Source organism: Branchiostoma belcheri, unplaced genomic scaffold, assembly GCF_001625305.1.
Source record: "Branchiostoma belcheri isolate BF01 breed outbred unplaced genomic scaffold, Haploidv18h27 scaffold37, whole genome shotgun sequence".
Taxonomy (NCBI): domain Eukaryota; kingdom Metazoa; phylum Chordata; class Leptocardii; order Amphioxiformes; family Branchiostomatidae; genus Branchiostoma; species Branchiostoma belcheri.
This window is the reverse complement of record NW_017803987.1, coordinates 537,022-562,850: the sequence shown is the minus strand read 5'-3', so window position 1 is coordinate 562,850 and position 25,829 is coordinate 537,022. Positions and strand designations below refer to the sequence as shown.

The 25,829-nt window shown below is 40.4% G+C and overlaps 1 protein-coding gene across 1 annotated transcript; it reads left to right on the top strand.

Annotated features, from left to right (window-relative positions):
- Positions 1 to 201: 201 nt before the first annotated feature.
- On the top strand, positions 202 to 22,399 carry LOC109476381 (DNA mismatch repair protein Msh6-like). Its single transcript, XM_019777316.1, has 33 exons — positions 202 to 433; positions 1,037 to 1,211; positions 1,672 to 1,862; positions 2,567 to 2,631; positions 2,748 to 2,820; positions 3,261 to 3,376; positions 3,863 to 4,057; positions 4,489 to 4,571; positions 5,018 to 5,108; positions 5,637 to 5,696; positions 6,079 to 6,153; positions 8,200 to 8,335; positions 8,978 to 9,040; positions 9,270 to 9,346; positions 9,673 to 9,747; positions 11,007 to 11,078; positions 11,570 to 11,789; positions 12,156 to 12,225; positions 12,848 to 12,980; positions 13,269 to 13,377; positions 13,790 to 13,853; positions 14,258 to 14,356; positions 15,234 to 15,407; positions 16,031 to 16,280; positions 17,071 to 17,303; positions 17,696 to 17,828; positions 18,498 to 18,596; positions 19,168 to 19,293; positions 19,821 to 19,908; positions 20,088 to 20,177; positions 20,723 to 20,877; positions 21,705 to 21,839; positions 22,328 to 22,399. The coding sequence occupies exons 1-33, from the start codon at positions 256 to 258 to the stop codon at positions 22,397 to 22,399; spliced, it is 3,975 nt and encodes a 1,324-aa protein (XP_019632875.1). The 5' UTR covers positions 202 to 255.
- Positions 22,400 to 25,829: the final 3,430 nt, after the last annotated feature.

Sequence of the window (25,829 nt, the reverse complement as noted above, 5' to 3'; positions counted from 1 at the left end):
CAACTGAAGTCTGTTGTTCTCATAACAAAGTTGATGTTGCGAAAGTTCCGCTTAGGTTACAAAATCACAAATATTGCCACTATACATGCAATTAAGTTTTATGGAATATCATTTTTTACGTTTTATTGATGTCTACCGCTGGCCAATCAGACTACAGGGAATCTGGCGCGAAATAAAAACGCGCCAAGCTCAGTGCGCCTGCCCAGTTTGTGTCAGGTCACGTTTGTTTTGGAGCGCGAGGACCAGACAAAAAACATGCCGAAACCGAACACTCTCTTCAATTATTTCACCAAATCTCCTGCTCCGGCCAAGAACAAGTCTTCCCCGACGGTCGGAGACACTCCGGAGTTCAAGGAGAAGGGAAATTCGCCCAAGGAAGGAGCGAAATCCGCCAAGACATCGCCAAAATCTGCCAAACAAAATGGCGGTACAGGTAAGCTTGGTTTTAAATTGATGTCAAAATGCTTCTGAATAATCTGTACGTCAGTTTCACAACTAGAATACTTTTCTGTTTGGTTCTGTCCTTAATATGCAAAATATTTCGCCAGGATTTTTGAAACTGGTGACTGTAGAATTGCATGGTTTGGTGAAGAAAGTCGTGGGGAGGGGGGCGTGTTTGATAAAAAAAAACCTTATGCAATTTGTATGCATGAGGTTTTTCTTTTATACAAGTCTTACACAGCTTATACTTACATGTATAAAACTGGTGCATCACGCCTAAAAAGGCAGTTTACTGGTTAGGCCATGTTGATTTGATTATATGGATGACATCCGTGTGCGCATGAATTTTCGGCCGAAAATATAAAGAAACAAATTTGGAGAGTAGATTATTCGCCATGCCATACTCTGTGTCCTTTGTTCAACCTTCCTGACTACATAGATTTCATCATAATAAAGGCAACTTTTTTTTTGCCAAACTTTTTTTTTTTATTCGCAGACTCGCATCAGTTTCGGGGTTCCCAGAGGATGTCATCCATATAATCAAATCAACATGGCCTTATGCGAAACTAACAATAAAACATATCCCATCCCCCAGCTGCCCAGTTCCAGCCCGGAGACCTGCTGTGGTGTAAGCTGGCAGGTTATCCCTGGTGGCCCAGCCTGGTGTGTCATCACCCCACCACTGGTACACACATCAAGTCAGGCAAGACCCCCATGGTGCACGTCCAGTTCTTTGATGAGCCGCCCAGTCGGTCCTGGATCAGCTACAAGTGAGTAAAAATGAGCCTGACATTTTTTAAAACTTTGTAAGGCCACACTGACTTAATTTTACAGATGACACACATTCGCGCACGCATTGATTTTCGCCTGTTCTCAAAAAAAAAAAAAAAGATCATGCCCACCAAGGCTCTGGCCAGGCTCTAGGCCTGGGTTGTCCATGGTAATCAGCGACAATACAGAGCCGGGCACCCAGGCTATGAAAGCTCCACGACTCAAGAAATCAGTACGTACGTACAGTGCCGATTCATAATTTCTGCAAAAAGCAAAGTGCCGGTATGTACTGCCACAAATTCATAATACCAGCTTTGTATTCCTTTGGTTTAGTAGCATTTTTCTTTTTGGCCTAAATTTTTTTTTATTTGCTCGCGCGCACAAGTTTGGGGGTCTTCAGAGGATGTCATCCATAAAATTAAGTTGGTGTGGCCTAAAAGCCTATTCTCTCTTTGCCAGGATGACCAAACCTTTCACGGAGGCCACAGCCAAACATGCAGGTACGGGCGGCCCTCTCTTCACACCCAATCCTAAAGTACAGCGCGGTGCGAAGAACGCAGAGGCAGCACTACAGCTGAGCCGGGAGAACCGGTTAGAACTGGTCGTGGAGCTGCTGCCCTCTGAGGACGAGGAGGACATGGACGTTGATGGTAACTATGGCAACCATCCCCATGGTTACCATACAACTAACTTAGGCATAGGAAAAAAAATGTTGTTTCCTGTTTCAGTCCTGAAAATTACGGTCAGTAGGTAGGGATGCTACATGCTTATGCTATATTGGTCATAACCACAACAATAGTATATTTATTTTATTGTGGAGTTTTATTTCATGTACAAGCTTAGAATGAATGCCCAATAAATGATTGAATGAATGAATGCCAAATTATTCAATCTGTGTACCTAAAGAAATTTTTAGGTACAGCAGGGCTTGAAATACTGGGTGCATGTGCACCTTAGTGCACCCAAAATTGGAGCTGCGCACCCAAACATTTTTGGAAATATTTCTGTACATATTAAATGATAGTATGCAGGATATTCTTGGCATCTAAGCGTAAGAAAAATGATGTTATTAAGTACTTGTGTAAGTTTTTGAAGTTAGCTCCCATTTCAGATTCAAGCTTAGAAGAGGAGCAGTAAGATCTGTGAGTGTGATTAGGTTTTGTTTTATATGGTGCGCCCCAAAAAACTTTTGTGAACCTAATTTTTTAGGTTGGGTGCACCAGTGCACCTATTCCCAAAAATGAATTTCGAGCCCTGTACAGGCTTAGGTACACAGGTTTGGCTACAGGTCCAGACCAGTACTTGAACTTGCAGGTGAGGTCCTTATTGTTAACTTGTTCTTTTCTTCTCTCAGACATCCAGAATGGTGCAGATGAGGAGACAGGCAGTGAGTGTGAAGAGGAGGTGGTCTCTAAAAAGGTAACAGGTTTATTTACCAGTTCCAGCAGTGTTTTAACCGATGCATCTTTTGTTTCCAACCAAAAGGCTACTTCTGCTACTTCATTTGGTTGTTGATGCGTTTTTTGTTCACACAGAGACCCTCCAAGCTTAGAAGGAAGAAAGGAACTAAGAGGATCCGACTTGCTGTGGACTCTGGTAGTGAATCAGGCAAGTATAACTGCATAAATTAAAAAAAAAAAGACTAGAATGGTGACATTTGCAAAGCAAATCCATAATGTTTACCTTCTCATACGGTCTGCTCTGTAAATTCTTCTCAAAGACATTCATATATGTGGTCAGACAGGAGTCTAAATCCCTCCTGCTATAAACTTGCAACATGATTTAACCCAACGCTAGTTACCATGGTGACAGACATCTGGTTCAGGTCATTGACCTTATTGGTTTGGAGAAGAAGATGAAACAGAGCAAAAACAATGTTTTCCTTCAGTAAACATAATAAAATATATGTATCTGTGTGTGTGTCTGCATATGTGCATTAGCATGTATGCATGTGCATGCAAGTGCTGTTTTTGCTATCAAGAGGGTTTTAGTTTGGTAAGGATTTCCTAAGATTGTGTAGTTTGAACTTGTGTTTTGTTGCTCTACAGAGGAAGAAGAGTTTAAGCCTGACAGCGAGGATGATGACTCTGATGTCAGCTCAGGAGTTGACGAGAATGACATCTCTGAGCCAGAAACAGAGTCGGAGCCAGAAAGTCCTGTAAAGGTCTGTTCACAAATGAAATAATGTGGTAGAATTTCTGTTCTGCCTTTTATTTGCAGGTACAGAAGTACTGTTTTTGGGTGGCTGACTTGTGAGTTTGTGTGTTTTGTTTCCAACAGTTGGCAGTTGCATGGAGAGTGACAGATAATTGATAGGTTCTCAAGCCTTCATGAACTTTTAAACTACAACTGCGCAAATGTCTGTTTAGAGTTAAAACACAAAGAAGTTCTCTCATCTAGAGCATTCGACCAGTAACTCTGGTCTTCCTCAGTAGACTGACCCAGTGAGGATTGTCGCGTGGCTTATCTGAAGTGTGACGTAAACACTGGGTCAAAGAAGCCACGTGACAAGCTTCACTGGGTCAGTCTACTGAGGAAGACCAGAGTGACTGGTCGAAAGCTCTAGGTGAGAGAACTTTTCAAACATGTAATCACCAACACAGATGAAACTACATGACAGCATGAATGTTTTTCTACACATCTGTTGTAGCCGACCAGGAAGAGAAAGAGAGAGCCGGCTAAGACCCCGTCTCGAGGAAAGGCCAAGATTGAGCTGAGTTCCTTCAGTACTCCGTCAAACCGCCCGGGGACACCTGGAGGCTCCGCTACACCTGGTGGGACTGTCAGAACACCTGGAGCGCATCAGAACACCAAAAATAAACTGGCCATGTTCTCTGCACCAGAGGTAAGGTTTTAAACCAGGTTACCCAGTGGGAACCTATGGCAAAAATTAGGTTGCCCATCAGAATTTTAGGTTGCCCCACCTATAAGTTACTACTTTCCTCAAATTAAGTAGTGTTACATACATAAGCCTTTGACAATATTTCTAACAGCCTTTAGTTAACTGATACTAGTAATAGCCATTGATACCTAAAATTAAAAAAGCATCTGTCGGATACAGTGGTACAAGCCAAGTGGGCATGATTTTTTTGGACATTCTTAAAATTCAGGTAGCACACTGGGCTACCTAGGTTCAAAAATAGGTGGCCCCAAGTAAAATTTGGTTGCCCGGCAACAAGGTTTTTTGAATGCTGATCTTTGTACTCACCACTACAAGTGCAACTGTGATGCCAGGTTTGAAAATGATTTTAACCTCTCTACTTTTGTGTTCTTCAGTCTCCCTCTTCAGAAAAAGGCTCTGAACCAAAGACCAAGTTTGACCACGAAACATACGAGTTTCTACAAGAAGGAAACATCAGGTAATGTCAGTTCATGGAATTTTCCTTCCTTGCATTGGCTAATTTTTTATTTCCTGGCATTCCTGGCTAGACGTTGTGTCCTTGGAAAAGGCATGACTTCCTCACCGCTCCCAGGTCTAAACTGGGTACCTGACTTTGGTTCTGGAGGTAAAAGGCAGTGGAAGGACGGGGATGGGCTCTACCTTCCAATACCATGTCCTAGACACAGTGGATAACAAACCACTGCCCCTATAGCCTGCAAAGGGCTATGAGACTACCTTTTCCTCAAAAGTACCTCAGAAGCAATAAGTAAATAAAAAAATGAAATTATTCCATGGCCTCACCAGTTATATATTACGAGAATATGCTACATATAATGTGTCATAAATGTTTGTTGATCTTTGTATTTTTTGTTCAAGGATGCTTCTACAGTAACTTGAAAATGACATATTTTGCATTATTGACAGGGATGCTAAGAAGAGGTCACCCTCAGATGAAGACTATGATCCCAGAACCCTGCATGTTCCTGACAGCTTCCTCCTGAAAAATACCACACCAGTAGGTCAACTTCCCTACTTTTAGGCTGTTGATTAAAGATATCTTGTACTAGAGCAGTGTACCTAAACAAAATTCATGCAGACACTTACAGCAGTTTTGCTATAGGTTCAGAGTTGTACACAGTGGCGTTGGTGGCGTTGGACTTGGAACTGAGAGGTCCCGGGTTCGATACTCACCGTGGCCCAACGTTGTGCCCTTGGGAAAGGCACTTTACACGACTTCCCCACCTGTACGGTGGAGTGACGCCCACCGAGCCTCACAGGCTAATTGTCTGTGTGCCAAAAACACCCTACGGATTTGGTGCGCCAATGTGTGAACATCAGCACATTTGCGACCAAGAGCCGTTACATTTTTTTTTTTTCAGAGTTGTACCTGTACCAAAGCAAGTTTTGTTTATCTTTTATAACATATTTTGTCAGCTTTCTATGAGGATTTACAGGCTGTATTGGATGTTTTGTGTTTGAATTCAGTGGTATTTTGGAACTTATGTTGACACCGTTGTTTGTTTGTTTGTTTGTTCCCTCACAGCTGATGAGAAAGTGGTGGGACGTCAAATCACAGCTGTACGACACTGTTCTGTTCTTCAAGGTCAGATTCTATTCTCTTATCTCATCACTTTGACATTTTGAATTATCCCCATAGGCACAAAAAAGAAGCAAGCTAAAGCATAACATTAGCTTAAATTGAAAGTTCATCTGTGTTTGTACAAGTCATTAGGCCATACCAATTTAATTTGTTCTTTTTTTTCTGATTTGCAAAAAATTTTTTTTGTTCTAAATCAACTGCAAAATGTTCAGTGATAGACATATTTTGACCCCAACGGTTAAATAAAGTCCTTTTCTTCCTAGTTAAATTTTTTCAATGTAACTATGAAATTTTGTTTCATTATTGATTGTGGAATATTTTTATTATCGTCAGTTTGATGTTTATTTGTTTGACACTATTTTTATCCCTGCCCCCCTCCCCACAGGTTGGTAAGTTCTATGAGTTATACCACATGGACGCCATGACTGGGGTCAACGAACTCGGACTTCTCTTCATGAAGGTAAACGTGGCTTAGGCCCAAATACTGTAAATCCATTTAAAAATGCGGTTGGAAATTATAGCGGTCGGCGAAAAATGGACAACCTCACGTCACTTAATTATAGCGGTGTGAACATGGCTGATGTGTGTAAAAAAAATACATTAAAACGCTGGCCCTTTTTTTAAGAAAATAAAAAAAAGCAGTTTACGCCAGCGAAAATCGATTTTTACAAAGAAAAAACAAAACAGGCACGCCGATGGTGTCTGGAAGTAAATAATTTACAAAGTACTGTAGCGGCGCGGTGACTTCAAAAAGTTCGTAATTACAGGCTCGTAATTACGCACGCTTGTGTTGCGTGCGGAACCGCCGCCGCCCCCCCTCCCCAAGCTCCATGCCGCTGCACGCCGCTACATGTCCGGCGCCGCAGACGAGCTTACAGCGAAACCCGGCGTCTTCGCCCTAGGATTGGAGCGTAATGGAATCCATGACGCCCTCGAGAAAGTTCTACAGACACTATAGCCTTTAAACAGTAACGTTTAATCGTATCTTTTGCCGCAAAAGTTGACTCGCAATTTTCGAAAAACTTGTGACGCCATTTTTTTCACTCGGCGCTTGGTTCCCGAATTTTCGACTCGTCTTAGTCGTAGCACGCTATTAACGCTTTTACATTTTGTAGTACAAATGACGCTTAACATTTGATTGTATTTCTACCTAGATTTCTACCTCGAAATTAAGCAGATTTATGCCGCATTTCTCGTAGTTTGTAACTCGTTTCTGAAGTTGGCCGCCGGGCCGCCATTTTGTTTGTTGTTGTCTGCACGCTTGGGCGACGCTGAATTTTGTAACTCGTCTCATTTTTTTCAATATTGTCCCGTACTAGCACAAAATGAACGGCTATCGTTTCTGTAAATTTATGAAGAAACTTCTAAATCGAAGTATACGCTAAATATTTATAAATACCCAAGTGTAGATAAGCTGGGAAATTTCAAAGCGTCACTGCGTCACATGTGTTTATGCATGTTCACAAGATTTTTTTTTACCGTGGTTTGCTTAGCACTGCATACTTGTTAAAAATATGAACTACTTTATGTTTAATAAATATTTTATTTCTGGAAGCACATCAGTGTTTTGCTTGTTCCTGTGTGAAGCACTAGTACTGTGCGTTGTGTGCATGTTGTAGTCAAGGAATGAAGCGTGATTGCGATCGTACCGTAACGAGCTTGGGGCAAGAGGGAGGGGGGCTGAAGTGGTAAAAAAAGTTGCGATCATGAAAATTTAGCGGTGGAATAGTGACCGCTAAAACCGCTATAATTAAGTGACCGTTATCAAATCAAGAATTACAGTACATGTTGTGTTTCCTGTTTTAGTCCTAAAAGTCAGTAGGTAGGGGTTATCTTTTTTTTTTAGACTTTGGCGATCTTTTAGAGTGATCCAACTTATACATACAATACAGTTTAACAAAATGAAACTTGCATGAGGACACTTATATTTTCAATGTCAATTTTGGAAAACTGATTGCACAGCGTTTCATCACTCAGGTGTCAGATCACGAAGCTAAAAAGGTCAATCAGCTCTAAAAATGTCCCTTGCAGGAGTCCACATAAAAAAAGGCTAGGGTCGGCAGTTTTTTCTAAGGTTGGTCGGGAAACAGGAAACACAACATTTTTTTGCTATGTCTTACATATTTAACAATGTGTATTGTTAGTTTTATTAAGCATTGTATTATCGCCGGTTCTATCCCCTCCCTTGGGCGGAGCCGCGGTCACCTGTTCGAACACGTGCCAGCGCACGTGCCAGCGTCGTGTTCGAACAGGTGATCTATACCGGTACCGTTCGAGGGAAGGGGCTCTAGAACCGGCCGGTTGCAGATTGAATAAACTAGTTGAGTTTGAGCGTTCACCGTGACTGGTTGTCTATCTTTACACATAGATGCCTTGTTTGTTCTTGTATGTATATTGAACAGTAGACCTCAGCCTTACTAAAAATTCAGACTTAACTTCTTTTTGATAAAAATGTTTAGGAACTTGGTGCAGTTGACATTAATCCTATTCTTTGATCTCTCACCAGGGTTCTCAGGCCCACTGTGGGTTCCCGGAGATCGCGTACGGTCGGTACTCGGACACGCTGGTCCAGAAGGGGTACCGAGTGGCCAGGATTGAACAGACGGAAACAGTGCCACAATCAGAGGAAAGGATAAAAAGGAGTGAGTACATTGTAGTACTATTGTCATATTGAATTTTTCAGAATGATGACACCTTGTGGTTTTGCCTAAAATTGCAGGTAAAAACTGAAAACCCCAAAACTGATGCAAGCGTGCGAATAAAAAAAAGTTTGGCCAAAAAAAAAGTTGTCTTGATTAGGAAATTTAGGTGGTCATAAAGGTTGAACAAATGACTAAACACACAGTATGGTATGAGGAATTATAGACTCTTCATTTTTAGTCCTACACATTTTCTCCTTGTCCTTTGGAATGGATTTTGGCATTCTGTGACATAAGTATTGTTTTCCGATACTTTTTTTTCAATTAACGCCGTATATTTGCTCATTTTGCAGCTATTTTGTATGATATACAGAATGGCCAAAAACTTTTTTTTTGTGGAAACGGACAAAAATTTGTGCGTGTGTGTGGATGTCATCCATATAATCACATCAACATGGCCTTAGGGATAAAATTGGACGGGCAAAATTGGGAAAAGCAGCCATTAAACCCAGGTGGCCAGCTTGAAGAGGTGGCTTCTTGGGCAGGTTTGCTTAAAAAATCAGGACACTAAGAGAAGTTTTGACGTATGTTGGACATGTCATGCAGCAGTTTTTGATCCTGATGTTTGTGTGGTTTGTGTTACAGTGGTGAAACCCACCAAGTTTGACAAGGTAGTGAGGAGAGAGGTCTGTAGGATCACTACTAAAGGTGAGGCAGTGAAACTTCAGGACAACTTCCAACAATTCTGCATCTTTTTCTTGTCAGAGTGTCAGTAGAAAAAGATAGGTAAATTCTTCAAGCTTTTTTGCCTGTTTTACACTTGTACATGAAACATCTTATACCTAGTAACATCTACGATTTACATGGTACTGTCCTATATGTAAGGCTCATACTTTGAGCTCTACTGAAGTTTTTCCTGTCCTTTTTTTTCCTTCAGGTACAAAAACATACAGTTTTCTGGAGGGAGACACAGGAGAGGCTGCTAACAGCTACCTACTGGCCATCTCTGAGAAGGTTGCTTTATATTTTATGATTCACCTGAAACAAGTGCTTTTTTTCAAGCTGAAAGATGACATTTTCTTATCATAGAAAGGTCACCTTTTTTTAAGGAAATTCAGGAATGAAAAGTGGTTTGGAAAGGTTAAAACTTAAAACTTGTATTTTAAACAAGATGTTGACCTAATAAAGATTTATTTATTCTTTCTTTTGGCGGTACAAGATTTTATACATGCTAATTTCTTACACAAAGTAAATCATGTGCCTACCTATAAGCTTTTGATCACGGACAAACTTTGATTCAAATATTAGATGTTGACCTCCGGACTTGTTTCTATTTTCAGGCCAATGAGGACATAGCTGGAGGCCAGAGTGTGTATGGAGTGTGTTTTGTTGACACCTCCATCGGGAAATTTCATGTAAGTTACTAATGCCACACCAATTTGATTTGTTGGTTCTCTGATTTTAAAAAAAAAATGAAGCGACAGGGTAGAAAAAAAATAAAAACAGGTCTAGGCATCCTATTATAGCCCTAAATGCTACGATAGGAGCCATGAAGTCAACACAAAAGGCTGGGTTGATATTTAATGAACAAACTTTGAAATTTTAATCAAACCACTGCATTGATAGATGAAAAAAACTGTACCAACTAGGAAGAAAAGGACTTTCCTCAACCGTTGATGACAAAATATGAGCATTTTTTAGTTGATCCAGAATCAGAACCAGATTTTTTTTTTTTTTACAATTCAGAAAAAAATGTATCCGAGAACCAACAGATTAAATTGGTGTGGCTTAATGCTGAAGCTTGTGTTAAATTTGGTACTTTTAGTTTTGCTAGTTCCAAAGCTAGTTCTACATTGTAAGATAAGTTAATTGCCCCCACAAGTCTGTGACTTTCTGAACATTAGTGTCATGAAAATGTTTATTTTCATCTAAAAAATGGCTTCATTTTTATAGAATTTAAAACTCAGTTTTCTAATTTTCAAGTTTGGAAATAAAGTGGATTTTCCCTCATTATTTTGGATTCTGTTTTATGTGGTACCTAGCATTTTCACAAAAATGAATACTAGTACTGATATCTATGGCAATTACTCGATATCTTTATTTGCAATCAGATACAGATTCATGTACAGGTACATTATTCATGCACAGATACAGATTCATGTACAGATATACAGATATACAGGATGGATAGGATGACCGTGTCAGTCCCTACACCTGAGTGAGGGTTACAGTTGACACGGTGGCCTTCGCGTGGATTTGTTTAAGGTGGATAACAGGTTGCGAATCTGAGACCCACACACTTGGGCATTCGTCTTCCCCAGCGGATCCATATCGAGGGAGACGTGCTGGTTCCGGTTGGGATGCTTGCAGCGAGCTGCCGGATGACTTGGTTACGCTCAAGGTCCGCCTTCACTACGCCAGCCCGCCTGGCGCTGCTCTCGTCCGCCAGCTGAAGACAGCTGCCGTTGGGATACATGTAAAGTGCCTTTCCCAAGGGCACAACGTCGGTGCGCATGTTCGGACATGCCCCTGTGTTCCGACCCGGAATCGAACCCGGGGCTCTTTGTTGAGCGCCGAACGCTCTGTCCACTGCGCCAGGCGACGCCATTGATATACATATAAATGTACAACCACTAACATCTACCAAATTTGTGCATCTTTTTTTTTTGTCCAGATTGGGCAGTTTGAAGATGATCGTCACAGCTCTCGACTCAGAACACTCATCGCTCAGTACACACCCTCTCAGGTAATGTCACTTTATTAATCTGTAAACAAAAACAAACAAACAAACAAAGCATTACCAGCAAAAACATAGCCTCCTTGCCAAGCCATATTCATAGAAGTAAGGCCTAGGGAAAAAATGTTTTGTTTCTTTTTTATCCTGACTAACCCTAAATAAAACTACAGATCTAGACCCTAGCCTTTTTTTTTCTGTGGACCCCTGCAAGGACATAAATTTTGCAAGCTCATCACCCTTTTCTAGCTCCATGATCTGACACCTGAGTGCTGAAATGTTGTTTTTCGGTTTTCTAACATTGAAAATATAAGTGTCCTCATGCAATTTTTACTTTGTTAAACTGTGTTGTATTAATTGGATCACCTAAGAGATTGCCAAAGTAAAAAAAGATGGAAGAAAAAAAGATAATCCCTACCTACCGACCCTAATTTTTTTCGAGACTGAAACAGGAAACACAATATTTTTTTTCCTAGGCCTAAGAAGGTTTTGTATTCCTTCAGGTACTGTTTGAGAGGGGAAAGCTGTCTTCCAAGATACAGAGCATCTTAAACAGTAACCTGAGCACAGCCTTGAGAGAGGCACTGTCTAGTTCTGAGTTCTGGGATGCTCCAAAGACGCTGAAGTTCCTCGCTGAGAAAGACTACTTCAGTGAGAATGAAGATGAAGAGAAGACGGGAGTTAGTTGTTGGCCGGAGGCACTGAAAAACATGACTTCTGATGGTAAACTCTCTTCTGTTTCCTTCTATAAAAGGCCACACTGACTTAATTTTATGGATGACATCCTCTGAAGACCCCCAAACTAGTGCGCGCGGGGGAAAAAAAAAATTCCAGGCAGAAAAAAATGCTGCTAAACTACAAAAATACAAAGTATGACCATTTGCATTTGTTGTTACTGAATTGTTTTGGTGTCTGTCTGTGCGTGTGTGCGTTTTTGTCTGTAAGTATGTGTATATGTGGGACTGTGTATGGTTGTATATGACTGTATGAGGGTGTGTGAGGGAGTGAGTATGTATGTGAGTGTGAGAATGTTTCTGACTTACTGAATTTCTTGACAAGTGTTTGTTTGTTTGTTTATGTTCCCTATAGCTGACTCTCTAGGCCTGACTGCAGCAGATGACTATGATCTGGGTGTCAGTGCACTGGGTGCTGTCATCTGGTAAGTTGGTTTAGGCCTCAAAATTAACTTTTCTTTCTATTGTCCCAGCACTGTCCCAAAAATAAATTTCAATTGTCCCGAAGTGAGGATGAACTGTCCCAACCTGCTTTTTGGGAAGTATTATGCGACTGCAACTTGAAGTCAACTTTATTTTGCTTATGTTCACTCCCAGGCAGTGTGTAATTGCAGTGTATACAGGAAATTCAGGGGGACTTTTTCGGACCCAAAACCCGGGATGCGTGCCTGATAAACAAAAAAAGGGCTGACATTCTGAAGTTGATCATTTCTCTATTGTCCAAAAAATGTCTCAAAGTGTCTTTTTAGTTGTCCCAGCCTAAATTTTGGTGGTCAGTGGCCATTGGGACCACCTTTAATTTTGAGCTCTGTGGTTAAACTTCTCCTTTGAAATCCCACACCTTTGAAAAATTTACTAAGCATTCCAATGTTATTTCCATGTACCCAATGCATACAGTGCATGGGAATTTGGCTTTCTATTGAGTTTTTAAAACAGCATCTGGCAATTTTCTTAACTTGCAGTTTGTAAAAAACTATTAATCTGCTACTTAACCTGTATAAATATAGAAATAGGTTTAAAAATGTCTCTTTTTTAAAATCTTTTCAGGTACCTGAAGAGATGTTACATAGATGAAGAGATGCTGTCCATGTGTAATTTTGAGGAGTACAAACCGTTAGACAGTCAGACTGACGTGGCTGAGAAATCTGCACCTGACTTCACCACAGGCAAACAGCACATGGTACGTGGGTAGGGTTTGGAGGAAGTTCAGGAATGGCTTAGTGACTAGGCTAGCAGATACACGTACAAGATCGAGAGGTCTCAGGTTCGATTCCTTCCATTCCTGGCTAGCCACGTCCATGCCTTCTGCCCAGGTGTAAAATGGGTACATTTTAGATAGCATCCGCTATCTTTCATCAGTGAATGTGGAAACTGATCAAATTCTCAGTTGCTGACAAAAAAATGACAGAGGCTATCTGAAACATCTGACTCTTAAGAGAATTTGATTGTAAATTTGTCTTTCACTCAGGTTCTAGATGGTGTGACCTTGAATAACCTTGAGATCATAGAGAACAGCGTGACAGGGTCGCGGGAGGGCACACTGCTGGAGAGGCTGGACATGTGCTGTACTCCCTTTGGTGAGTTCACTTATTACTCTCTTTGTTCCCTGCCCAGAACTTGCTTCTTATTATTACCGAAGGAAAACATATTGTTTTTGCTACGTTTCCTCTTCTTCTCCAAACAGTGACCCCTGACCTGACTGAACCAGACTGTCTCTCACCATGGTAACTAGTGTTGGTGCAACATAATGTTGCAATTTTATAGTAGGAGGGATATATATATATGAATGTGTTTGAGTAAGAATTAACAGAGCAGATCATATGCGAAGGTAAACATTATGCATTTGCACTGCAAATGTTACTTTTCTAGTCTTGCTTCTTATCTTAATATCAGCAATTTTGAAAGGTATTGTTAATGTAATGAACTTGCATCTTCCTTATAGTTATCATCCATTATTAGTATGAAATGCCCATGTCTTTGTTTTTTCAGGGAAGAGACTGTTTAAACAGTGGCTGTGTGCTCCCCTGTGCAATCCTGCCTCCATCAATGATAGGTAATGTACTGTCCCTTATGGTAATTCATTCTGTCATAGGTAATGTACTGTCCCCAGTAGAAGAAGGATTCAATTTGATACATTGTAAACATTGAGTAAAAATACCTTTGAATATCATGAGAGCTAAATCTGTTGCCAGGACTATTATTACTGAATACATGTACCTCTACCTGTATGATATGTAAACTCATACAAAGACAATTAACCACAGAAAAGACAGTTGTCTACATGTATATCTTACACAATGTCATCATTGACCAAACTTGTTGAAGTACCGGTACAGCTCTGGGCCTATACCTTAACAGATGTGCACTGTACCTGTACCTAAAATTTGTACACAGCTCTATGAGCCAGATTCCAAAGTAAGTGCAGTACAGCTGAAGGAAAGTATTCTCCCTCTCCAGACTGGATGCAGTAGAAGACCTGATGGCCTGTAGGGATGTAGTTGCTGAGGTGACAGAGATCCTGAAGAAGGTTCCTGACTTGGAGAGGCTGCTACAGAAGTAAGGCAGTTTTTTGTACTCCGTAAATAATTTCATCAGGTTGGTAAATGAATGAATAGCAAAGTTCTTTGATCACAACCATTTATTTTTTACGAGCCGACGTTTCAATGACCGTCAGTGCACAGTAAACCAGTCATACTTGCCCTGATGAAGATGACAGGTGGTCATCGAAACGTCGGCTCGTGAAAAATAAATGGTTGTGATCAAAGAACTTTGCTTTTCAGTTTTTCGTACTGTTTGGTAGAGCCTTTCATTTGGGAAACAGTGTATTCAAGCCCATCTGGGTGCATAAGAACTTACACAACAAACACTTAAGAACTCGCACCTACTGATTTTTCTGCTTAGCTTTCAACAATCTTCACAAAAAAGTATCATAATGGGAGTTGAACACACACCTCCATAGAGATGGAGATGGGCACTGCCCCAGTGCACTGTAAGGTATCAACATTTAACTTTGTTTGAACTACACAAAATACTCAAATCAGCTTGCTGGCCCCTTTCTGTTGAGGCCACAAGGGTAGAGGTCAGACAAATTATAACAAAATGCAGGTTACGTGATCAATTTAAGTTCTGCCAAATCCATAAACATAAATATATCCCTTCAACATACATATTTACAATAAAAAAGCAATATATGTAAGTGGGGTCATGTAGCGTAACAGTAGTATGCTTGACTCAGAACCAAGAGGTCTCGGGTTCATTTCCTGACATGCCACTGATTTTGTGCCCTTGGAAAATGAGAAAATGAGTATTGTCTGTCCTGTATTTGTGTGGGGCACAACACCAGCAACAGCTGCCTTTGTCCCAAATGTATTGTTACAATTTCAATAAATCAAAAAGAAGTAAAGCAAACTTGTTTAATAACCTTGGACTGTAGGATCCACACGCTGGGTCTGGTTCGGAACAAGGACCACCCTGACGGCCGTGCGGTGTTCTTCGAGGACGTGAACTACAGTAAGAAGAAGATCGCAGACTTCCTGTCGGCGCTGGACGGCTTCAGGAGCGCCGTGAGGGTCGTCAGGATGTTCAAGGAGAAAGTCGACGACTTCAAGTTAGTTACTTCTTAAGTAGTGTGTGTAGTCCAGTGGTTAGTGACCCTGCCTCTGGACCAATAGGTTGGGAGTTCGAATCCCGGCTGTTGTCGCTCACCCGACCTGGAAAGGGTCACAGTCCTTAAGACGGGACGTTAAGCTGTGGTCCACTGTTTTTTGTGCTTGTCAAAAAGAGTTAGGTGAGTTTCCCTGGTACAATGAACCTGTAAATACTGTACATAGCTTTTGTCTTCTCTGTCACGTCCAGTGGGAGATTAGCTCTATAGTGAGCTAAAACTGGATCAAGATCACTTTTACCTCTTCTTGTGGTTTGTACATATAGGATACAAAACGGTGTATTCTTCATAGCAATTTATGTTGAAACCTGTTCTCATTCACTGATGAAAGATTGTGGATGCTGTCTGAAACATCTGAATCTTCAGTCTTGCTACATGTCTGAAACAAACCAAAGTTTTGTTTACGCCAAAAAGCAGTTACTAGTACTCAAGCAACTGGATATGATTTTGGAAACGTTTCAGCTAGTATCCACTAGCTTTCGTCAGTGACTGAGAGACCAGAGGAGAAATGCAGGTTTATAAGCACAAACTATTCGGGACAAAATTTTGTTTATTTCTTTCTTCAGGTCCAAGCTATTGAAGCAGTCGGTCTCTTTAGATAGCAACAAAGCTGCACAGGGTCGGTTCCCTAACCTCTCAGGCCATCTTATGTACTTCGACCATGCATTTGACCACAATGCGGCCAGGAAGAACGGTGTGATCATCCCGAAGGAAGGTGTGAACTGTGCGTACGACGAGGCTCTGACAGACATCAAGTCTGTCCACAGGAACCTGGACAGCTACAGGGACAAGCAGAAACAGAGGATGGGCTGCTCGGTGGGAAATTTACCTGCGATCTTGAAATCAGAAAAAATGTTGAAAGATGACCTCTAAAGTTGAAATCAAGAAAAAATTACCTCTAAACTTGAAATCAGAAAAAAGACCCCTAACCTTGAAACCAGAAAAAATGACCTCTAAACTTGAAATCAGAAAAATTGACATCTAAACTTGATACAGTCAGAGCAAAAGACATCCAAACTTAAATCAGAAAAAAATGACCCCTGAACTTTGTATCAAACAAAAAAAACATGTCTGAAAAATAAAGCAGCGAGTTCAACAACCTAGAAATTAGCAACAGTTACTGTTTGGTGCACCATGGATTATACTGAGTCAATGCTTGTTGATAAAAGGCAGCAAAACCTTTAACCCTTGCCTTGCTGAAGTAGCATTTTAATGCCAAGTTGGAAGCAGCTATGGGGTTAGGCAGCCTGGAGAAGGTATACAAATGTAGGCAGTGCTGTGTATAGGGGACAAACCAAAAAGTTACAATTGCTAGGTGACCACCTGTCTATAGTGGCCATTTTCTGAAAGTCCCTTGAATCAGGCAATTACAGACAGGTTTGAGTGTATGAAAAGCTTTGAAAGTTGAATGGTGGTAATATCATTTCTTGGTATATTGTTTTGGAGTTCTGGTAAGGCCCGCTACTAATCTGTGATCCCAAACATTAAGAATTCGGTCTAATTTTCTTCAAATCCCTTGAATGGTCTTTACAATCAGGTTTGAGTGGAAGCTAAATACAGAAGAGCAGAAGAGCTAACATAATGTTTGTAATATTGTTTGTTCCAGACCATATCGTTCTGGAGTTCCGGTAAGACTCGCTACTGTCTGGAGATCCCGGAGTCGGCACTGAAGCGTCACGTACCAGACGAGTACGAACTGGCCGGGTCGAAGAAGGGCTTCAAACGCTACACGACTCGCGAGATCAAGGAGATGCTTAAGACACTGGAGGAGGCTGAGGGAAGGAGGGAGGCAGCACTTAAGGACACCATGAGGACCATCTTCCACAGCTTTGATGAGAGGTAAGACCCATGGAAAAATTTCGCATTTCCAATGTCAATCCTTAAAAAAAGGAGGTTGAGCAGGTAGGAATATTTTCTTTCTCTTTTCTTTTTTATTTCAACTGAAGTGATACAACTAATATCAGGGCAAGGCTGTTTCCAGGACCTCCATTTGCTTGTGGGGAAGGGACTAGTAATTCATTTGATGAAAGATTCGCTTTAGATTTAATTTAAAGATTCGCTTATGAGATTGTGTGACATAAAATGTCGGAGGGCTTGACATTCATAAATGGAAAAGCAACATTTCCAAGGCCTCAGGACCTTAAGCTAAAAAGTTATTTTTTCTGATGTTCAAAGGAGAAGCATTTTCCTTCATTGTAGTCATTGTAACATATTGTTTTCTCCTTCCTTAGTTACAAAGACTGGAATGCAGCAGTACAGTGTGTATCAGTGTTAGATGTACTCATGAGTTTGATGCAGTACAGTCTGTGTGGCGATGGAGACATGTGCCGGCCAGAAATAGTCACTCCAAACCAAGGCACTCAGGTATAAAACTTACAGATACAATCAGTTACTTCTGTGTACATTTAGCAGTTAGTAAAAGGCTTTTAATAATCTGTGTCAGTTCAAAATACATGTATCAAGAATTCATGAACTTAAGTTGCAAATTCATGCCCAAAGGCTAGTTGTAAGGAATTAGACACAGATTTGATAAGATAAAAACAGAAACTAGAAAGATAACATTTGCAAAGCAATTGCATATTGTATACCTTTGCATATAGTCTGCTCTGTTAATTCTTACTCACATTCATTTTATATGGTCAGACAGGAGTCTAAATCTCTCCAACTGTAAAATTGCAACATGATGTAACCCAACACTACTTACCATGGTAACAGACAGTCTGGTTCAGGTCATTGTTTGGAGAAGAAAAAGAAGAGGAAATGTAGCAAAAACACTCCGTAAACATAAAAAGACTTATACAGCTCTATCAGATGTTTCTACATACAGTGCCTTCTTCCTATTTTCTGTGAATATGGTTGACAGTACGAAGTTGATATATTTCAAAATAAAATGTAGAAACATACACTACTACAATGTCTACTACAACACATTGTAGTAGTGTACATTAATACTAACTACATGTACATACAGAGCCTGTGACTGATACGTTTTGATAGTTTGAATGTTTTAGACATGTGTTTTTGTGTTCTCAGCCATTCCTGGAGATCCGTGAAGGCCGTCATCCCTGCATCTGTAGAACCTACTCCGGAGGGGACTTCATTCCTAATGACACTGTGGTCGGCACTTCTACTGTAAGTTGTCAAAATTGTTCTAACACTCACTCACTATCCGGTTTATCATCTGTTGTTCCCTGTCTTCCGAGGGTTAGACGTGCTGGCACAGCAAAACTTGACTATATATTAAAAGTTTATTGCAAGTACATGCCTGAGGACTAATTGCAGGTACATGTACAAACAACATGTATGAAAAAAGAAAATAAAATTTGTACAATCATGTGAGACTACATCTAACATTATACTACATTCTACATTCTACAACATACATGTACATGGTACTATTTTTTCTGGGTTTGACTTCTTCGTTGAGGCAATGGAAGACGAATTTACCCACTTCTTCTAATGATCTATAATATGTGGGTTCTTTGATACTGTGGCTTGATGGCAGCCCACCACTTGCCTCTATCAAGTGACGTCATGTAGTAGTATAGGTTCAAGTGGTTGAAGTCCTCCATTACATTGTCAAACCATTTCTTCTTTGGTCAACCATGAGGGTTTGGGCCTTCCACAACTTCTCACCTTCTTCCAGATACTTGACCGCTTTCTTATGGCAAAGATTGTGTTTCTGAATTTTTTCTGTCCTTAGGCTGAAGATATGGAGGAGTCAGGTGGAGCTGATGCCAGCAGTGTTGTCCTGGTCACAGGGCCGAACATGGGGGGCAAGTCTACACTCATGCGCCAAGTGGGCATTATCACCATTATTGCCCAGCTGGTAAGTGGGCATTATCACCATTATATCCCAGCTGGTAAGTGGGCATTATCACCATTATTGCCCAGCTGGTAAGTGGGCATTATCACCATTATTGCCCAGCTGGTAAGTGGGCATTATCACCATTATTGCCCAGCTGGTAAGTGGGCATTATCACCATTATTGCCCAGCTGGTAAGTGGGCATTATCACCATTATTGCCCAGCTGGTAAGTGGGCATTATCACCATTATATCCCAGCTGGTAAGTGGGCATTATCACCATTATAGCCCAGCTGGTAAGTGGGCATTATCAGAATTATAGCCCAGTATTTTCCAACTTCTAAAATAACTACTAGTAGTTTTCTGACCAGTAAAAAAGTAATCATGTAATGCTCTTATGATCTCATTTTGACTCTTGGGTATTGTATGCTGACTTATATTTTACAACCATGATATGATAGAGAATAGATACCCTTATCACATTGAATAGCCAATCATGATTGGTTGGTTGGTTGATTGATTGATTGATTGCTTGATTGACTGTGTTGCAGGGTTGCTATGTCCCAGCCCAGTCCTGCCGTCTGACTCCCATAGATCGGGTCTTCACCAGACTGGGAGCCAGCGATCGCATCATGTCAGGTCAGGGCAGTCACAACACTTTTATTTACTAATTGATTGATTGAACTTTTACAGGTTTGACTGTTAAGGTAACCAAGAAGGTGAACCTGGAGATCAAAGTAAAGTGGTCTTCTTGGCAGGGCACATAAGGCTTACACCTTGGGTAAGAAGATAAATGAAGTGTTTTTGCTACCTTACAGGTGAGAGTACGTTCTTCGTGGAGCTGAGTGAGACATCCAGTATCCTCCAACACGCCACTCCCCACTCCCTGGTACTGCTGGATGAACTGGGTAAGGCTGCACCTTGGAGTTTGTGAGGATAAGGTTTCTTGTATTGGGATATTTTATAGGAGAAACTTAGATGCAGACCTAGCGAAGTCCTCAGTGTATAAAGGCATTCATATGTGCAGAAAAACAGGACAATATTGATTAATAACATAATGGCAATTTAACAAGATGTAGGATGCAAGATTTATGATTCAGTCTACTAGGAGACTTAAAATATACCAAGTTTCTTATTCTCTTGAAGAACTACAAAATGTAAGAAGGGACTGGAGCAACGTCTTTGTAACATTTGTGATTTTACTACAGTATTACCAAAAGGAAGTTGGAGATCTTTGTTGTTGTTCCTTACAAACAGAAAGTTACAAACATACGTTAAGTTAAAACTTTGATACAATAGTGGTGTTCACATTAAAGTTACAAAGTAGTACTATAAAGTACGTAGTGATTTTGTAGCTCTATGTGTATAGAAATTACGAACGCTAAAAGAATTTGCAGGTTAAGTTTTAGAACCATCAAAAGGCAAATAATAACCTCATAATTCCTTGTATCAGGACGAGGAACTGCGACCTATGACGGGACGGCCATCGCCTGTTCTGTCGTGAAGGAGCTTTCGGAGAACCTGCGCTGCCGTACGCTGTTCTCTACGCACTATCACTCTCTGGTGGAGGAGTTCTCGCACGACCCTAACGTCAGACTTGGTCACATGGTACGGCTGGTGTTTCACGGTTGTGTGGTGTGGAAATAACTTTTGTCCTGTTTCTACAGCTTTCAACACGCTTAGGCCTAAGAAAAAAAACAGAGATACACACTCACATGGACATGCAAACACACACACGGACACACACACATGGATACGCATGCACACACACACATGCACATGCACATGTACGCATACACATACACATGCACATGGTACAGTCACATGGTACGGTTGGCATTTTATGGTTGTGTGGTGTGGAAATAGCTTTTGTCCTGTTTCTACAGTTTTCAAGACACTTTGGCCCAGAAGAAAAAAAAAACGAAACACACACTCACAAGCAAATGCACATGCGCACACACACATACATGCACAGACACAAATATACACACACATACACAAACACATAGACACATAGACACACATATACATTGTACACACAGATACACAAACACATAGACATACAGACAGAAAAGCCAAAAACAACACTTTACTTTCCTGATAATCTTTTCTAAAGCACTTTTACAAGAGTCTATTACCCCCATATTTATGTTTACCGAAGGAAAGCGTATTGTTTTTGCTCAGTTTCTTCTTCTTCCGTTCCAAACAAATAAGGTCAATGTACTGGACCAGACATCTGTCACCATGGTAACTGGTGTTGGGTTATTATTATATTATGGCAAGTGCCATGTAGAACTGAGTTCTAAACAAAGCTGGGCCATGTGAAGGTAAACATAACTTGGCAAATGTTACATTTCTAGTCGAAAACTCAGTTGTCCTTATTCTATGTTACAGTGTACAGTAACTGTATTTCATTCTTGAATGTTGTACCCCAGGCCTGTATGGTTGAGAATGAGAATGATGAGGACCCCAGTCAGGAGACCATCACCTTCCTCTACAAGTTTGTAAAAGGGGCGTGTCCCAAGAGCTACGGTTTCAACGCCGCTCGACTGGCCGATCTGCCTGAAGAGGTCGGCACTGCAGTATAATTATTCTCACACACATTAAATCTGATTTGTTATTAGAAAAGATACTGAAACCCACAATTAGCCCCACATGATTGTAATGGGCTTTATAGATATTATGTTAGCTCTTAATGTTTAGTTAAATGTTAACTGTATCTAAGTCACGACATCAGACACGAGTCTCACGTACTAAAATATCTTAGAGACTTAGCAAGAGACAAACGTGGATGGATTGAACTGTACAGGGACATACACTGATTTGGTCTGTCAATTGTACTACTACTGCTACTTTACAGCCAAGAACAGTATGTTACAATCTTGATTCAAGTACTTAACCTTCTCCCTACTGTATAACCCAAATATAAATTTGGTGGCAAAATACTAGCATAGTGTAGGTTAAAGTTGTACATTGTAACATGAGGCAATAGTTCTAAGTTGTAGTGTTAAATCTTGTAGCAATACTTATTAATTAAGTTCTTCCTTTTTTTTTGCAGGTGATTCGTGTGGCTCAAGACAAGGCTAAGGAGTTTGAAGAGAACACAGAGAGGCTGAAACTCTTCAGGTGAGACACTTGTAGCTTTCTTTGTCTTCAAGATAATCTTTCGAAGTATTATGGGAGTGGAGAACAAAATGGAAGTCAATTAATGCTCATTCAAAACCCTACATGTATGTCTTGGAATGAGTTTTGTCTTTTGAGCAAGATTGCTGTCATTGTATTAAAGATATAAATACACTAATGAGCCCAAACAGTTCAAAGACAAATTGCTAGTGGAATCTTTTGTATGTCTCATCTTTGTTATAATTGTATGACTTGTGTATTGCTTTTGCAATATATATTTGCAGAAGGAAAACGTATTGTTTTTGCTCAGTCTGTTTCTTCTTCATACAAATAAGGTCAATGACCTGACCCAGACGTCTGTCACTATGGTAACTGGTGTTGGGTTACATCATGTTGCAATTTCATAGCAGGAGGGATTTAGACTCCTGTCACCATACATATATGAATGTGTTTGAGTAAGAATTAACAGAGCAGACCATACGTGAAGGTTAACATTATGCCTTTGCTTTGCAAATGTTACTTTTCTGTTATTGTAATGTGTTTAATTTTTTCTTATTTTTCTTCAGGGCCTTTAACAAATTGTGTGTGACAAAGCCTTCTGCAGTCAACGAGTTTGTGTCTCTTCAGAACCTCATCAAGGTGTCTTAGACACTGGGGTCATGTCTTCAAGGAGTCTTAACCCACTGCCATACTTCTGTAAACTAAGTGCCATAGCTTAAGACAAACAAACCCTCTTAATAATACAAGTTGTGGAAGCTAGACACTGACTTATACAATGCCATGTATATTTTGTCCTAAGCTCTTTTTGATGCCCAGTGTACCTTGGGTTTCTGAACTGAAACTGATATCAACCTACCTAATATAACTTTATGCTTTGTTTTCATACATTTCTAACCTTTGACTGTTCTGACACTTGAGTAAGAATGTAGGTATTAAATCGTTCACCCTGTAGTATTACAAAAGCACTGTATGTAGATTCTGAAACATTTTTCTGTTCCTGCGAAAATTCTCCAGAAATTTTTTATCACTTGGTGTCATCATACACAAAAGAATCAGTCCCACATGCATGTGCATTTACAGTTAGTACCTACTTTTCAAAGTAAGTCCAGTGTTCTAATAATGTTTGGTGGCAAAAGATATGAAATTTGTTGTAATTTCATTTCATTTCAACTCAAATCAATATTTTATGATCTTACTTAACTGATGTACCAGGTTTTCTGTAGAATATTTGATCGTTTACTCAGACACGATAAAACTTATATTTTCAGATTATGAAGTTAACATTAGATAAAGTTCTACAAGAGATTATTACTTGACATTAGAATGTAGTTAGAAATTTTCTAATCTGTGAAGGTTCAGAAGAAATAAATTCTTGTTCTGCCAACTGCTCTCCGGTGTCGTCATTTCTTGTTACCTGTTTTGACCTACAGCAACAAAAAGTAAGCAAAGTTTCACAAAATGTTTGTAGGGCTGCTGATGACAAAATATTATTTTGTACGTAACAAGTGATATTTTACCCCACAAGAAAAGAAGCTGTCATTGATGCATTATGATTTCCCAGATTCTCGATTTACATGTACATTGACGTCCAGTAACATTCCCTATGACTTGGCTGCACAACATACTAGTACATTTAACTACCACCCCAAGCTACTTTTCAGAGTACCTGCGTGACGTCACGCGATTGGATCGTGTTACCTGAAACAAGGCCCCATAGGTGACCAAGGTAATATATTACAAACGACTTAAACAGAAATAATTTTTAGGATGGCCGTCCACAACACAGGGACGTCATTGTACGCTATAAAAGACAATAACTCGTTTACTAAATATAGATCGTGCATAAGTAATATTTCCGATCAATCTGACTCAAACATCAAGCAAATAATCTTGCCGCCATAGTGGTCTCCTTTCATCCGGGGTATGGTTTCCCGCCAGAAAACTTGTGGCCTCCAGGTGAGTTTTACCCGTTCGCACACGAATATTACATACCTATAACTTCTAAGTGTATTAATGGCTTAAACGGGCTCCAACAAACAAATTCAAACGTACTATTATGCTGTTGATCAGCAATACCACAAGTAAAGAACGTCTGACTGAACATGTTACATGGTAACGGGAGGGGTCCAAAGTCCGGCAGGGGTCCAAAGTCCGGCATAGTTTTAAAGATTATTATAATTCTGTTATGCATGGGTGAATCCACATAATAAGAACAATTAGTTATGTAGCAAGACTTTGTGTAAAAAAATAACAAAGTCGGAAAGTTTGTCGAAGTTTATTGCTCAAACTGCTAGGGATTGAAATATTTGTTTGAATTTAACGCTTTTCGCGGAGGTTGACGAGAGAACGTGTCCAGCACATAGCCTTCAGAACTGTCAAATCATTCATCCTAAAGTGTGACATGTGCAAAGATTTTACCACACACGTGAAAGGTGATTATTATACTTTCCATAGAAAACACACCATGGCTTGACATTGTCTTTATCCTTGGAAAATCGAAGCTTAAATAGCAGGCAAATGTTTACACCTAGCGGCCCGCCATCTTTACTGAGCCGCTACGAACAGGCAGCCGGGCGATACAACAGAATGAAGTTTGTAAACTCGTCGGTAGAGCGCCGACTATTCCGGAAAATCAAACCCTACCTGTTCAAAAATCCCATAGTCACTACTTGTGCCAAATAATTATAAGGCTGAAAAGACCATCAAGGCAACCGAAAGCGGGTATATTTGGGCGCACGCAGTTGTAAACAACGCCGCCATTTTGTTTCTTAGTGGCGGGGTGACTTAGCTTTCACCGAGGGAGACTTGTATCTACGAACATTGGAAAAAGTGGCGTAATAAAAAATATGGCACATTTTTGGGACAAAAGAATAGTATTACAAACTTATAGTTTTATTATGTTTGCATGGAGTGCTGAAATAGTCACAGCACGGACTTGGTTGTTACGTATGCCGGAGTTTGGACCCCCTTTTGGTGTTGGAACGTTCCACGAGAACGCAAAGCAAAAACCTGCCGTGATTCTCGTGTGCTGTCAAACGGCAGTGCGGAACGCTACCGTGAAATGAAATATACGCCTGTACAGCTTAAATCACAGATATATTGCTGTTTCAAGATCTAGCCTTATTTTTTTATAGGTTTAGGGTGACATGTACAGTAACAAAATACGTGCGTCAACACGTAGAACAGTATGCCGGACTTAGGACCCCTCCCGTTAGCTTGGTGTCATATAACATGGTGGCCTTTCTTTTGATCAAGTCTAGCTACGAGGATTCTCACCAACATTTTCAATCTTGTGACTTCTTGTGAAAACTAGATTAGTCTGTACAGGTTCTTGTAGCTGGACAGTTGTTTCTGTCGTGTACACAGATCCAACACCTGAGTGAGCTAAGTTTAGCAAGGAATGTGGTACTTTCCAAGTAATGTCATGGTCACGCGCC

Bases quoted from the DNA above. Each gene is read 5' to 3' on its own strand.
- LOC109476381 (XM_019777316.1), top strand. From the start codon at position 256: ATGCCGAAACCGAACACTCTCTTCAATTATTTCACCAAATCTCCTGCT. The intron at 434-1,036 runs GTAAGCTTGGTT...CCCATCCCCCAG, and splicing joins CAAACAAAATGGCGGTACAG to CTGCCCAGTTCCAGCCCGGA. The intron at 20,178-20,722 runs GTAAGGCTGCAC...TCCTTGTATCAG, and splicing joins GGTACTGCTGGATGAACTGG to GACGAGGAACTGCGACCTAT.